The sequence below is a fragment of the Hippocampus zosterae genome, chromosome 18, assembly GCF_025434085.1.
Source record: "Hippocampus zosterae strain Florida chromosome 18, ASM2543408v3, whole genome shotgun sequence".
Classification (NCBI taxonomy): Eukaryota; Metazoa; Chordata; class Actinopteri; order Syngnathiformes; family Syngnathidae; genus Hippocampus; species Hippocampus zosterae.
Window position 1 is genome coordinate 9476834 of NC_067468.1, and position 15647 is coordinate 9492480.

The 15647-nt window shown below is 44.2% G+C and overlaps 2 protein-coding genes across 4 annotated transcripts; both read left to right on the forward strand.

Moving 5' to 3' along the window:
• The first annotated feature begins 1566 nt into the window (after positions 1-1566).
• Positions 1567-7440, forward strand: marveld2a (MARVEL domain containing 2a). 3 transcript variants are annotated; one of them, XM_052050687.1, is made up of 11 exons: positions 1567-1708; positions 3509-3558; positions 3652-3749; positions 4195-4430; positions 4536-5269; positions 5940-6160; positions 6324-6359; positions 6441-6601; positions 6714-6885; positions 6960-7010; positions 7108-7440. In XM_052050687.1, the coding sequence occupies exons 4-11, from the start codon at positions 4213-4215 to the stop codon at positions 7225-7227; spliced, it is 1713 nt and encodes a 570-aa protein (XP_051906647.1). In that variant the 5' UTR covers positions 1567-1708; positions 3509-3558; positions 3652-3749; positions 4195-4212; the 3' UTR covers positions 7228-7440. The 3 variants fall into 3 exon arrangements, with proteins under 3 accessions (XP_051906647.1, XP_051906646.1, XP_051906648.1); XM_052050686.1 differs by lacking the exon at positions 3652-3749 and having other exon boundaries at positions 3509-3591; XM_052050688.1 differs by lacking the exon at positions 3652-3749.
• Positions 7441-8610: 1170 nt separating this feature from the next.
• Positions 8611-14437, forward strand: oclna (occludin a). Its single transcript, XM_052050735.1, has 9 exons — positions 8611-8741; positions 9625-9698; positions 9918-10572; positions 10953-11120; positions 11952-12094; positions 12351-12503; positions 12571-12742; positions 13671-13712; positions 13927-14437. The coding sequence occupies exons 2-9, from the start codon at positions 9649-9651 to the stop codon at positions 14023-14025; spliced, it is 1482 nt and encodes a 493-aa protein (XP_051906695.1). The 5' UTR covers positions 8611-8741; positions 9625-9648; the 3' UTR covers positions 14026-14437.
• The last annotated feature ends 1210 nt before the right edge of the window (positions 14438-15647 follow it).

Here is a 15647-nt window from a genome sequence, read left to right on the forward strand (position 1 = left end):
GGAATGTTTTTAATTAGTATCCATTTAGCAGTCCCCCCAAAAGAATTAATAATAATAATAATTCCTCATATTAATAGTTCAAACCATATATATGCCATAAAGTATCCCAAAACACGGACAAAAATATCATTTTAAACCCATTTTATGGGACCTTAAAAAAACTAATAACTTCCAGAAAGAGCACAAAAATTTGCTGAAAGCCACAGATTACATATCTGAGGATAAATTCTGCAACATAATGGCAAAAGTGAGTCGCAAATATTTATTAAGGCATTTAGTTTAGTAGGCCTTTTAGTGGTGTGCAAAACGCTACAGTTTGTTAAAAAAAATTAACCAACCCCAGTACAGTTCAGTTGCATTCAACTTTTAAATCCTATACATTGGCAATTAAGGCAGTATTTGGTGGAGAGCGTTTGTTCACTATTCATTGTCATTGCCACACCAAACGTAACATCACAGCGAACACAACGTTTGTGCGTGTTGAACCTGCTTGGAAACATTCCGTGTCTGTCTGTCTGAAAAGTCGTCACATGACTTCTCAGACCCTTTCAAACAAAAATAAGCCATGTCTTACTTGACGCGAGCGAGCGCCTCTCGATATGCAAAAATTATCCACGTGCTGTGTTTTCAGCTCGGTCGTTTTGGGTGGGGTAACTTCCCTCCTGGTTTATCTGTCAAGCAAACAGGCTGCTTTAAGGGGCAATTTGTGTAGATGTGAAGGGATTTCCCCACGGGGTGTTCGCCTCAACCTCAACATAGCGGGCGAGCCCCTGTCGTGTCCTTCATAAATTAATTCGGGGTTGTCCGCTTTCACCTGTCAAGGGGACGAATAGTGTCTTTACGCGAGCGAGACGCTAACGCTGAAGCCATCCTCTTCCAAATTGTACCTTTAACAAACCCTCAGTAAAATCGTGCGTATTTGTGACCATGAATTTCATCCGAGAACTTTTGTTTTCAATGTTTGTCGGCTAGTTCCACGACTGCCAGCTGTCAAGAACACATCTGCTGATTTGAAAATAAAAATGTAAAAAAAGCATCATTTAAGTCTTTCTAGAAGCTTGTTTCGTTGTATACTACGACGATCACAGATTACGTCACCTTCCTACTGTTTGGGAAAACGTCTCAGTTGAACCTTTCCGCATTTAACGCCCTACTGTGATTACACAATATGGCTCATTTACATAATCCCGCCCCCATAGTGAGTGGCTCAGCGAAAGATGCTGATCAGGTTGCGGAACACTTTGACGTAAAAAACTGAAGCACAGTTACATTCGGGCAGCATCCCAGGATTAGCTTCTGGTTTACAGATATTGTATTGTAAATAAACAAAACACACCCTCTTCGTCACTGTACTTAAATCGATTTTGTTTGTGCTCGGATGTTATTCGTACCACTGCATTGGGTATGTTTGTAAGGGTATTTCTGGTGAATGAAACTTTTTTTTTAACATTTTCCCAAATTATCTGTTCTGACCACCAACTGTGAAAGTGCAGTGAATGAACCAAATATAGATCTATATATAAAACAAAGAAAAACTAATTTCCGGTGAATGAAACAAGTACACTGCGGCGCGGTTGTGGTGACGTCACAGGGTTGGGCAGGTAGTTTCGCGTGGGGGCGGAAATTAGCTACGGTGTTGCGCCGTCTACTTTCTGTCATGAAGAAGAGCGGCAGGAGGAGAAAAAGGAGACAAGAGGACAACAACACGGTAGGCTAACTTTGGACCAGTGAATACCGATGAGCTTTGGTTCGTTATCGAGCGAAAAGCAAAAGTTGACGACGAAAGTGAACCGAGTTAGCCAGGAAGTGCACCTCGAGCCGAGGGAACCGGTCCAACTGGACAAGATTCGAAAAGAACCACTTCGGCATTCAAGTGGTTTTACTTTACGTTAAGTTTGGCGATGTTTTCACGCAGTTCTATTGTGTTAACGTAACTTGTTGATGTAACGTCATCAGGCCTGCAAACAACTTGTGTTGATCTACTTTGTTGTTTTTTTCTGTCGCGCGTGAACACCTTGCATAAATTATGTGCACATAATTTAAACTTTAGTTGCAATATACTTAACCCATTCAAATGTTTAAACTTGGCTTTATTAATCATCGTGGTCTTTCCTTGGATTACGGACGTTTTACTTTTTCAATGAACATTCTTCTAAAAGATTTGGAATGTAAATTTTGTCATAATTTATCGTCCAAATGTTTCAAAAGGATGCGTTCGGGGACCTCTTGAAAATGTCGTAAAAGTCTTACCCCTCGCTATATGTGTATTTTAATCATGGCATGGCTTCCTCGTTATCCATATTTTTATTCTTGCTATTTTACGTATTCTTTCACGAATTACAATCCTTAATTGTAACTCGTGAAAACAACGTTCGTCATAATTTATCGTCCGTAGGTCTCAAAATTATGCATTTGTGAAGCACGTAAACATTGCTGACCTTCATACATGAAATCCTAAAAAAATCATTTTGGTTTCCTCATTATTATTTTTTAAAATATACAGTATATCCGCATTTTTGTCTCTGTACCACTTTATTTATTTACATTTAATAGTACTGTTATTTCATGTAGTGTATATAATGTACTGTGATATCCCTTGCACTAGCTAATATTTATAATTTACATGCTAATTTATTCACATCAATAAACTTATTCTTATTTTTTTAGAGGATGTGTTTTTATTGACCATGTATCTGTGTAGCATGTTTATGACGATGTTACTAACATGAACCATTTTAGTACTAATCCCATATATATCAATAGTCAATCACAATACCATACAATACATGCTGATTTATATAGCGCTTTCACAACAGCGGCAGCTGTAACAAAGCGCTTTACAAAACAGTTAACATAAAGTAAAATAATAAACACAACACATAACATAAAACACAGACAGTCATGCAGTTCTAACCACTTTTCCATCACACGCTTTGTTGTTTGAAGCAGTTTGAGATGAAAGAGGAGAGAATCAAAGTGTCCTTTAACCAGTGGATCAGAGACGTCATGCTCAAAATGTGCACACGTCGGCTACAAGCAAAGTTTCAAAGTCAACAAGAAGCTGTAGCATCCATTGACGAAAAAAGAGATTGGTTCACTTCTCCTGTCGCATGGAAATCCATTTCAATCACGGCCCCTCTTACTGTTGTGTGAATGATGTCTTCTTAGTTATTAAACGTTTAAAGTGGCTTTTATTTACTTTGTACTAAATTGGAAACCCGGGCTGAGCAATTAATCGACTTTATTGATTCATTCAAGTTTATTTCTCAAATATTGACACTTTCATAGTTGAACGCGTGTCTCTGCTGATGGACACTGCTCACACTAACAACATGGCGGCCAACACTGTTGATATTAATTTGGTTATTGTATTTATTGTTTAGACACTTTTTCCAGGCCCCTAGCGACTTCGACAACCCCCCCCCTCCAAAAAAAAAACGAGCCTCCACGAGAGCCAATCAAGACGGGTCAGGAGGTGCTGATTGTTGTTGTGCTGTTTGTGTTTCAGGAGCTAATTGGTGTCACGCAAACGAACTTGGCCCGCGGCAGGCGGTCAATGTAAGTGGTGACGAGTGACTGCGTGTCAGCGAGGTATTGAACAGAATTTCCTATTTTTTGTTTTTGTTTTTTTTTGCAACTCCTCCTCATTAGCTGCCCTTCTAATTGGCTGATCACTGTGCATCCCCGCGCCGCCACCTGCTGGCCGGGAGACGCACTGTGGATGATGGCTAAAGCATGAAGGATTCTGGGTAACTTCTGGTTTCTCGCTCGTGCATTCTGACCCGTTGTCTTCTGCTGCGACTTTTGGCTTTGTGGTGGCGGTGTCGCTCAGCCACGTCAGTGCAAACATAGACATCGAATATACGGCTAATATAAAAAGTCCACACACCCTTGTTAAGAAAAACAAAAACACTTGTAAATAAAATGTATTATTATTATTATTATTATTTGATGTCTATGAGTGTAACCACATTTGACTTGGCTGATTTCTTGCAAATGTCGTTTAGTCTGTGTGCGTATATTTGCGTGTGTGTCTGTGGGTGTTTGTTTTCGTCACTTTTTTGTTTACATATTTTTGTGTGCGTACATTTGTTAGTGCACGTCCACATGTGTGTGTCAATATTCATTTGTGTGAACTAAGAAGTGTGTGTGTGTGTGTGTGTGTGTGTGTGTGTGTGTGTGTGTGTGTGTCAGGGCCCCCCCATTATCCAGATGTTCCATGGTGACGAGTACCTGGGCCGGGCTGAGCATGACCGCCAGGCGCCTCACTACGACCAGGTCCCGCCGGGCACGTTGCCCCGCGACAACTCCTATGAGCTTCAGCCTCTGAGCTCCCAACCGGCAACGTACTTCGCCCGCAGCGCCGACCCACTCCCGCCGCCGCCTCTGCCCAACCAGCCTCCCATCGGACCCGACTACCCCAGCGACGGGTACGCTCGTCATAAAATGAATAAAACCGGAATTGACCAAATCAGCAGAGACATCATTTGTGTAAATAAAAACTCGTTGTTTGAATTTCCTGTTTGCAACCGTAGTGAGGGCCCCCCGACTGAGCAGGATCTGGACCCAGCCCTGGACATCAAACCGGTGCACCGCTTCATCCCCGACTCGTGGAAGAACTTCTTCCGAGCCAGCGACCGCAGCAGCAAAAAGGGGGCGTGGCCCGACCCCTCTGTGGCGTCATGTAACAACAACAACAGCACCAGCGAGGGTGTGCGCTGCTCGCCCCCCCATACGCCGTCCGTCCCCGGGTCCTACCGGGACCCTTATGGAGGCTCGGCCGGCAGCTACAATTCGGGCAAGGAGCTTCTGGACCTTGGCGAGTCGGCTTCGGGCCGCACGTACCGCACCGGGCTGACCTACAGCGAGCGTGTGGAGGAATACCACCAACGCTACGCCTACATGAAGTCCTGGGCGGGGCTGCTGAGGATTCTGGGATGCGTGGAGCTGCTGCTGGGCGCCGCCGTCTTTGCCTGCGTCTGTGCTTACATCCACAAGGACAACGAGTGGTTCAACATGTTCGGCTACTCGTCTCCAGGCGGGGCCTACGGCGGCGGCTTCTACGGCGCCGGCACGGGTGCCACCACATACACGGGTCCCAAGACGCCCTTTGTGCTGGTGGTGGCGGGCCTGGCGTGGCTGGTGACCATCATCGTGCTGGTGTTGGGCATGACCATGTACTACCGCACCATCCTGCTGGACTCCACCTGGTGGCCGCTGACGGAGTTCATCATCAACTTGGCGCTCGCCTTGCTCTACATGGCCGCAGGTACGATGCGGGTGAAAAAACTCAAACCCAAATTCACATCACTGATTAATTGGCCGATTCATTTAAAATGTATATAGCTGTATATTTTGTAACATTCTGTGAATAACAAATTTTCTTGCAAAAAATATATATATATATACATATATATATTTTTTTTTTGCAAGAAAATACATATATATATTTTTTTTTAATTTACCACAAACGGGCTACTTAATTTTCTCAAAAATAAAACAAAAAATACAATCGGAGCATCCAACAAAGCTCACTCTCATCTCTTGCTGTTATGCTGCATATGTTCCAATGGAGCTCAGTGCTGCCCTGGAGTGTTGTGGCCCAACATGGTACAGCACTCTTTGTATACAACTCGTTTCGCACTTGCCTCTTCACTATCAAACAGCCATCCATCCATTTTCTAATACGCTTATTCTCACGAGGCCGTCCTGCTGCCTATCGTGGGTGTCTTCGGGCAGTAGGCAGAGCACACCCTGAACCGGTTGCCAGCCAATCGCAGAGCACACATAGACAAACAACCATCCATGGCTCATAATCACAACCAGGGACAATTTAGAGTGTTCAATCTGCTTGCCATGCATGTTTTTGGAATGTGGGAGGAAACCAGAGTACCCGGAGAAAACCCACGCAGGCACTGTCTTTTTCTTTTTTTGCGCAGGCATCGTCTACGTGCGCGATACCACCCGCGGGGGCCTGTGCTCCTACCCCGTGTTCAACAACGGCATGAGCGGCGCCTTCTGCAGGACGGAGGCCGGACAGACGGCCGCCATCATCTTCCTTTTCCTCACCATGGTCATCTACCTGATCAGCGCCGGCGTCAGCCTCAAGCTATGGCGCCACGAAGCGGCGCGCAGATACCGCCAGAGCAACGCCCAGGAGGTCCCAGCCACATCATTTCCAAATTTAGCCTGCCTCTCAAAATGTCAATTTCAACCCCGATTCAAACTCTTACCTCGAAACCTTCATTTTAAATCCCCAGCCTTGCTTCAAACCCAAATGTGAAGCGCTAACCACCTTTTTTTTTTTTTTAATCATCTTTCAGATGCGGCAGTCCGAGTTTGGAGCAGCACAGTCACTGGTGAGCGTCCCTCTTGTCGACAAGAAGAAACCCCACTTTCTGTCTGGCCGTTTGAATCTCACTGATATCATTCTTCAATAGCTGGTACCCACTGGCGCTCCGGCAGGCATCAAAACCCCCCGTCAGGAATCGTCCCTGGTGTCCGTCCGGGATGCGCCCATCGCCGTTGCCCCCCAAGTCCTGCAGGGGGCGATACCGTCCGGGCACATTCCCAAACCTGTTATTGTTCCGGATTACATTGCGTGAGTGCTTTGAAACTCTCATTTCAATTCACCGCTGAAGCGTCACGATTTTTGGATCACTTTCGAGTCCCTATCAAGATGCTAACCACGGCGCGTGTGTCTCTGCAAACAGGAAGTACCCTACCATCCGCTCGGACGAGGAGCGCGACCAGTACCGCGCCGTGTTCAACGACCAGTACGCCGAGTACAAAGAGCTGCACGCCGATGTGCAGGTCGCCTGCAAGAAATTTGACGAGATGGACGGCATGATGCGGAACCTCCCGCAGCAGGCCAGCAGCCAGATGGTAACCTCACCTGACGTCATTCCACTTCCTGTTTTTGCCACGCCTCCAACTTCTTCCTTTCTTCTCCTTTCCAGGAAGCCGATCGCATCAACAGAATTCTTCAGGAATTCCAGAGGAAGAAAAACGTGAGTGTGTCCTTCTGTGGTGTTCTTGTCACCTCCCCTTGAGGAGGCCTCGTGGATTTTGCTGCAATTGGACTATTTTTATGGGGGGAACCCACAGGACCCGACGTTTCTAGAGAAGAAGGAACGCTGTGACTACCTGAAGAACAAGCTGTCGCACATCAAGCAGAAGATTCAGGAGTACGACAAAGTCATGGAGTGGAACGACGGCCATGACTAAAGGATGCAAAAGTCCACTTGGGGGGTGTGCAAGCGTCCGGTGGAGCTAAATATACCAAACATCTGGAATATCTTCAAGTTGCCCCTTGTTCCCTGTCTTTTACATTTTGTTCTACCATTTCACACCTTTGAAAACACTTAATTTCTCAGTGGTTTGTAATGCTGTCTGCTCATGTTGATATGCACGCGGGTGTTGCTTTGTTTTGTCCTCACATATGGGATGCTGCGTGAACACCTTTGAAACGTGCCACTCATTAAAAACAGGCTAAAACGATGGGAAAAGCCACTTGAATCATGCTGCACGCCATCATTCCGCATGGTTTTAATGATAAACTTGTGAAAACATACTAAATGATGGGTACGCTCATTTAAGCATGCTAAAATCATTTAAATATGATGAAATGAAGTGACTTTACTTTCATGAAATATCTAATATGACATCAAATGCTGTTTTTTTTTTTTAATTTTTATCACTTACTCTACAAATGCCATCATGTGATTCTTTTCTGTCCTGGATACGAAGCTAATGTTTCTTTTTTTTATACGTGATGTAAGGAGTCTTAACACTGAATAAACCAAATGAGACAAGTCTGTTTTGATCATTTCATGACATACAGAATATTACTGAACGACATAGCTGTTCATATTGAGTGTAAAGTATGCAAGATTACCTTTTATACGTGAAGTTTTATCAATAATATTACTTTCCCAGAAAAAAGAAATCCTATATTAATCCACCACACGTTTCACGTAGCTGAAATAAGCAACGTAAGTGCACCCTAGCGATAAAAGTTATTCATCTTTACTTCATGTTAACTGTTTTGTTAAGCGCTTTGTTACAGCTGCCGCTGTTGTGAAAGCGCTATATAAATCAGCATGTATTGTATTGTATTGTATCTTGCTATTGAATGTTTTACATTCGTGTTGTGTTGGGCATTACTGTCAGTACCACCCTCTACCAGTAGAAGGCACTAATGAGTAAGAGACTGGGAGCACACTACGAAGAAGCTGAGAGAGTGAAGTATTTTGTTTGTGAGAATAAAGGGTGGTTTATTTGAAACGTCTCTTAATGTCGTTACCGCTTGGTAAATTGCCTTAACTAGCTAAAATATTCAATGTGGCTAAACTCCATCATTGAATGTTGATTCAGTTTAATCGCATATTTGTTTTTTTTTTCACGGAAATACTAATAAACTTGTTAATTTCCTGAGTCTTAAAATGAGTAAAAACAGCGTCACGTCATTTAAAAAAAAGAAACAAGTTGTGCTTTTTCGACATGTTTAACTTAAAGGCGCGTGTGAAAAGGGATTTTAAGAATTTTCTTGTCAGCAAATTACTTCCGCAATTGGCATTTCCTTTTTTTCCGTGAACTCAGCATTTCTTATTAGGTAAACTGATACCTGTGAGTAGGCGTGGCCAGGCTGCTACCTGTCAAGGTGTGGTTGCTGGCTTCTTTTTTCTCTGTGTGTATTTCACTTCGAGGAAACATCAACCCTCCGACGGACGAAGTTTCAGGTGAGCGCCTCGAACTCTTTCTTCACTACTTTCACTTTGGTGTCTTTGGAATGAAGCTTTTATGTATAGTTTTTATGCCGTAAACATTTGCGGTTTCAATTGTGTTGTTGTAGTCGATGGACCAAAAAGCCTCCACTGATATTTTTTTTTCTGTCGAACTGGTATGATTTATGCGACTGTCTGCGGAAATAGTTTTAATATGAGCACAAATATGTTTCGTGAAATATATTGTCTTGAAAAAATATACACTTAGACTGTTTCGCTATAGCTACAGCGTTTTTTAAATGGTGTTAAGTCGTTGATCATGTCGAATTAACCTCATTTAATATCTGGTAATACCCACACAAATACATGTTTTGTTTGTTTTGTTTTGTTTAATTGAAGATGTGTTTGTGCACTAATTTATATACAGTCTCAAATGCTGTGCCTGTTGATTGACGTGATTGCGGGCATTTTCTGATTGTGGGCATTTTCTACATACCTAATAAAGTTAGCATGATGCTCACCTTGTTTTTGTGTGGCGATGTTGTAAGAGGCACTAATCATCTAGTCTTTGCTGTATGCCTAATTGAGATGATAAATTCTGATCTATTCTTTTTTTTATTGTTATTATTTTAGAATGTCCCACGCTGTTTCGAGTTGTGCTTTACAACAACAACATGGCAATGGGCTAGTTTCAGTTGTGGAAAACAAATGTACTGAAACTGTTCTCCTTGTTTTGAATAATGTCTCGTTTGATCCTGCTACAATCGCATCGAAACTGGAAACTGAATTGTGCTTCAAACACATGCCGCCTAGCTTTACTTCAGCTAAAATTCAATAGTTTTAGAATTGTGGGGATGTTATCAACACTATTTGATTGTTTTTAAATTATATTTTGAAGTACAGAAAGTCCAGCGCATCAGCGATGTCCAGCAGGCCCAACGGGAGTCCACCACCCTACGAGTCCGATGGCTAGTAAGTCCAAACCGCTTTACAAATCATTTTCGTCTAATGTGCGAAATGGGCGACGAACCGAAGAACGTCACTTTGAGGAAACAAAAAGAATCTCTCTTCCCAAATCTGTTTATGTGTCACTCCCATTTGAGTTTGACTGTAAAACCGACAAGTCAAACAAACTTACATGATGTTTTGAAACGCCAAGATGTTGAACCAAAATGATCCTCCTGCCCGCAGCAACGCGCCGCCCCAGCCGGCGTACTCGTACTACCCAGATGACGAGTTCCAGCACTTCTACCGCTGGACGTCCCCGCCGGGCGTGCTGAAGATCATGGCCATCATCGTCATAGTGCTGTGCGTGGCCATTTTTGCCTGCGTGGCCTCCACCCTGGCCTGGGATACCCAGGGGGCGCTCTCAGGCTTCGGCGGCATCGGCGGCTCCTACGGCGGGAGCTACCCGGGAAGTTACGGCGGCGGGAGCAACTACGGCTCCTTCGGGGGCGGCGCCTACGGACCCGGCAACAACTACGGATACGCCGGCCTCGGCGGCAACTATAACGACCCGCGCTCGGCAAAAGGCTTCATCATCGCCATGGCGGCCATCACCTTCATCGCCGCGCTGGCCATCTTCATCATCCTGGTGTCTCACCAGAGGATCTCTGAGAGCAGGAAGTTCTTCCTGGCCGTCATCATCATCTGCGCCATCTTGGCCCTGCTGATGCTGATCGCCGCCATTGTGTACCTGATGGCCGTCAATCCCATGGCACAGTCGCAAGGCTCGGCCTACGGCAGCCAGATCGCCGGTCTGTGTGCGCAATACCAGCGGCCGCAGGTGTCGGGGGCCTTCGTCAACCAGTACCTGTACCACTACTGCGTTGTGGAGCCACAAGAGGTGCGTAACGCTCATTCTTGTTTTCGTAGTTTGTGCTTTCGGGCTCTTATAGTTGATTTTCCGAAATTTCTCAAAGTCGGAACTATACTTACCAATAAGTCATTTGACGGCACCCACGGCACTCACCACTCCAGTATAATCTAAAAATCGGCTTGCGAAGTGCTGCTTTTGTCAAGGTGCTGGGAGTTCTGAACGGTTGCTTTGCACACAAAAACTTTCAGCCATATGCTAGCCCGCAAAAATCATGTCAGGAAAAGACGACTAAAACATCAGAACTTTATTTGAGGTAAATGAAAGGCACCTAAAAGGTCACACTCGTGCAACCATATTTTCAGTTTATTTTGGTTTTCCTTCATGCGTTTTGTGTGCGTATCCGGCAGGCCATCGCGGTGGTGTTTGGCTTCCTGGTGGCGGTCGCCCTCATTATCATGCTGGTGTTTGCTCTGAAGACGCGTAAGAAGATCGGCGAGTTTGGCAAAAGCAACATCTTGTGGAAGCGCGTCAAGGTGCTGGAGGATGCCGAACCGCCGCAGGACGTCGAGGCCTGGGTCAGCAAAATCTTTCATCATCTTTAATATTCATTTCATTGACCAAAACAAAACAATGACACTTATCTGTGGCACGCATTTAAATGCAGTCGGGAGGCTTTTGTGGAAAACACAAATTGGTGGGATATCCCCCGCATATTCAAGAATTTTTCTGGGAGGGGTTAAAATTGTTGTTTTTTTTTCTCCCCCCAGGGCTATTTTAATGGGTTTCAATTATACGCGGATTTTCTCTGTTTGCGGGCCGCCCCGTTTAGTTGTGGAAGTATCGTTTTAATGTGAGGTGTTATGGTGCGGAGGAAGTGCAGAAAAGTGTGTGTAAAGCGATCTTTGAAGCGGTTGGACCCGTTTGGCGGCTCTCGGCGTGCTAAGAAGAGGGGGGGGGGCAGGAATGGGACGGGGTGTTTGGGGGAGGTTGGAAGGCTGCCGGTGTTGGTTTCAAGGCGTGTCGTCGTGTTGACACAAATAGTTTCACTCTCATAACGTCACATTCTCAAGGGGGGGGGGGGTCATTCACTCACACACGCACGTAAGAGGATCTAACACACACGTTGGAAAAAGGGCACGCGGGTTTAGTTGTTTTCTTGGAGGTCGCAAGAGCTGACGTGACGGGTCCGCGCATGCTTGTCATTCTAGCGAGGCAAGCCTCTTTTTATTTATTTATTTATTTTTAACACCGCTGGGGGGGAAAAAAAGCTTAACACAAAACTCGATGATCTTTTCACTGTCATTTAAAAATATTTTGAGTTAACAACAAAAAAAAAAGTATTTTTGACGAAGAAAGTAGCGACTTTGCTTTTTTGTTGTCGTGGTAACGCGAGGCCTTGTCGACAGGTGAACGACGTGTCGGTGCCACCCAATAATGAATTTCACATGGTCGAGGTACCGGAGAAGCTACGCAGCTCGCGGAGTCACCTGGACAATGACGACGACCGCAGCACCAACTACAGCAAACCCGTCTACGGCTACACGCCACCGTCAGTCCGCATTTCACGAACCGTCCACGCTCGCGTTCACCCACACGTGTGATTTCACATCGCTCGCAATGATGTTGATTGGAATGATGATGATGTCATAGAGTGAAACGCGTCCAATGCTGAGTCATTCGTACTCGACAAAACAAAGTCATGTGGGATTGTTTTACAAATGCGTTACGGTGTGTGTTCATTGATCATCATCATCATCACCGTTGTCATTATTCTAATCATGTGCGCAATTTTGTGCGTGTGGCAGTTCGGTGGAGGACGAGCAGCCGGTTCGTAACGGCGTTCCTTACGGCGTCAACTCGGACGTTCCCGGCAGAGCCAACAGGAGGCGCGGGGACCCCGACGCCGATTACGCCTCTTCGGGAGACGAGCTGGATGACGACGATGCCGACTTCTACAGGTGGATGCGCGGCATCGCGCGCGTAGATGGATGGCGCGACGTTTTAATGGCGAATTGTCTTCCTCAGCGAGTTCCCGCCCATCCCCAACGAGCAGGAACGGAACGAGTACAAGCGAGAGTTCGACCGCAATCACAACGAGTACAAAGACCTCCAGGCCGAGCTGGACGCCGTCAACAAAAAACTCAGCGACATCAACCGAGAACTGGATGAGCTGCGGGAGGGGAGCCCACAGTACCTGGTCAGCATCGTACACCGTTCACCACGTTTCATCGCAAAGAACACGCCAAAAATCACGCCTCAGCGATAACTCGGCCATTTTTTTTCCAAAAATGACCAATTTATTGTCAGTTTTGTCACTTTCAGGGGTCTTTGAAAATTCAGCCCTCAGATGGTTTCACTTCGGAACATGAAATTCAGTAGACAAGGAGGAGAACCACAAAAAAAGCCTCAAGAAACCATGCTCGAAAAGACTCGGGGAGCCAGTTTGACTTGGCAACATGAAATTTAGTCGTCATGTCTATCTTGAGAAGGCCCACAAAAAAGCCTCAAGAAGCCATGCTTGAAAAGGCATAGGAAGTTTACAATTTAGTTTAAATTTACCCTCTACGTATCAATTCTGTCATTTTGGGGACTTCTTTTGAATATTTTGGGAAATTCAGCCCGCAAAACCAGTTTCGCTTAGTAACCTGAAGTTTAGTCAATATGTCTATCATGAGGAGAGAGCCACAAAAAAGCCTCAAGAAACCATGCTCGAAAAGACTCAGGAAGCCAGTTTGACTTGGCAATATGAAATTTGGTTGTCATGTTTATCTTGAGAAGACCCACAAAAAATAGGAAGTCTACAATTGTTGTTTAAATTTGCCCTTTACGTATCAATTTTGTCATTTGGGGGACTTTTGTTGAATATTTTGAAAATTCAGCCCCCAAAACAAGTTTCACTTCGCAACCTGAAATTTAGTCAACATGTCTATCATGAGGAGAGCCACAAAAAAGCATGCTCGAAAAGAGACAAGAAATTGACCGTTTTGTTTTTTTAAGCTGCCATTTTAGGCTCATTTCAAGGTGCCGTTCAGAGGACTACATGTTGGCCAAGAGATCCTCGAGGTCAAACTCCTGCACATAGAAATATCATGATAATAATAATAAAATGATGTGCTTTACGGCAGGATGCCCTGGAGGAGTACAACCGAATCAAGGACATGAAAAAGGTGAGTCAGTGTTTTATCTGTTAGAGGAGTGGTTGCATAAAGTTAAATACAACTGAACTGTACAAAACAAATATGGCGTCTTGGATTCCACAAAAAAACGTAAGCCACTGCCATATTATGTCACAGTTGAAACATTTAATTGAGCGATTTCTTCAAGTACAACTAGAAGGAGCACACCGTGACTCTTTGTGCGTTTGTTGCGTTGTGTTTGCAGTCATCAGATTATCGCGCCAAAAAAAGGCGCAGCAAATACCTGAAAGCCAAACTCAACCACATCAAAAAAATGGTCAGCGACTACGACCGCAGAGCCTGAGATGCGGCGGTGCGCTTCGGACGTCGTCGCCATCAGCCGAGCCCGTGGCGTCGTCGTCCTCCGACCGTGTGATGTCATCAGAACAAAATTTTGGATGGTGAGTGCGAGCTGTCGATCGTGGTCGGAACCGACAGCCCAAGTCTTACTGCCTGCTATGAACTCTTTTTATCCCAAAAGCACAACAAGCTACGTTTAAGTGTTTGTAACTTTTTTTTGCATGATACTTTATTTGTATTTTCTCAACTGTGTATGCTTATTTGTAATAATTTGCATGAATTTTACCCGGTCTTTTTCTTATCTCAACTCAGTTCACGTGTATCAAGTGGGCTGTTTTTTTAACTAAGTACTTTTACTCTGGTCTCTGAGTTAGTTTTTAATTTTTTATATGACAATAAAATGTCCACTAGATGTACTTTATTTACTGAAGTTTGTTCCTGCTAGGTAGCAGCATTTGGCGGTTGTTGGCTCTGAATAGGAATGTTAAGATTTTAATGGTGAAATGTTGAGAAAATATGCTACTTGTCATGATAAAATAAATACAGCAGCACATCGTGCGAACATCTGATCTCTTGTTCGAGAGTTATCTTGTAAACTAGACCAAATTGTGATCGATGAAATATTGGACACTAAACATTAAAATAAAGTGAGTAGCGAGTGTAAATGCTCAAGGTGATGTTATTGTTTTCAGAAAGTTTCAGTGTATTATGATCCATCTCATTCAACTTTGGAAGGAAATCAGATTAATTTGAATATTTTCTCGACCAAAAAGTGGATATGATTTTAAATTGGATTTCTCATTTATTATTTTTTTTTCTTTTTGTGGTTGCTGATGATGAGACACGAATGTTGCTCAGTGCTGATGATTGCGTTTGGGCGAGGAGAGGACGCCTTGCTGGCCTTAACCATCTACCACCGATCAAACCACTTGTGTGTGTGTGGTGATCACTAAGCAGCCTAACAGATTAGCAGCACAGTGTGTGTGTGCGCATCACATTGTGTCTCATTTAACGGCGAATTTGAGGTCAAAGCGGGTTCGTCCTTCAGCCGCCAATCAAGGCCAAGGCCAGAAGAGACACACACACACACACACACACATACACACACAGACAACATCTGTCTACATGCACAAACGCATACACGTGAGCATGGGTTTGTCCTTTCTGGCTGGATGAGTTTGAGACGGTCCATCTCGTGTACCTAATGAAATGACCACAGAATGGACTCGTCTGCTCTTCCTGATGAAATCCTTCTTTCAATTCTTTTTTAATTTATTTTTTGTTAACGACTGTCGACGCTGGCGTGTCTCGTTTAATCTTTAGATGTTTGAAATCGGAACTGAAAACATACCTGCCAAATGTCAAATGTGCGCAAAGTGGCAAGTCACATTAGCCGTTGCTTATCAGAACTCTCAAATATTTATATAAGAATAAAGTAGATTCTTAGTGACAGTCATGTATTATGATTCAACGATGACTAATAATACACCCAATATATGACATTAAAAATTTAACTACTGTTTTCATTTTTGCTATGTTTTTTTTTCTTTCGGGGAAAAATAGTTTCCGGAGGGGTTGGAAAAGTTGTGAAATATAATGACAGTGTTGCCAAGTTGGTAACACTTG

What these genes read in the sequence shown, in the direction of transcription:
- marveld2a (XM_052050686.1), top strand. Translation starts at nt 4,213, where the DNA reads ATGTTCCATGGTGACGAGTACCTGGGCCGGGCTGAGCATGACCGCCAG. An exon ending in CCCGACTACCCCAGCGACGG is followed by an intron (nt 4,431 to 4,535) that starts GTACGCTCGTCA and finishes TTGCAACCGTAG; the next exon opens with TGAGGGCCCCCCGACTGAGC. An exon ending in TTGGAGCAGCACAGTCACTG is followed by an intron (nt 6,360 to 6,440) that starts GTGAGCGTCCCT and finishes ATTCTTCAATAG; the next exon opens with CTGGTACCCACTGGCGCTCC.
- oclna (XM_052050735.1), top strand. Translation starts at nt 9,649, where the DNA reads ATGTCCAGCAGGCCCAACGGGAGTCCACCACCCTACGAGTCCGATGGC. An exon ending in GCGTTGTGGAGCCACAAGAG is followed by an intron (nt 10,573 to 10,952) that starts GTGCGTAACGCT and finishes CGTATCCGGCAG; the next exon opens with GCCATCGCGGTGGTGTTTGG. An exon ending in GACGATGCCGACTTCTACAG is followed by an intron (nt 12,504 to 12,570) that starts GTGGATGCGCGG and finishes TGTCTTCCTCAG; the next exon opens with CGAGTTCCCGCCCATCCCCA.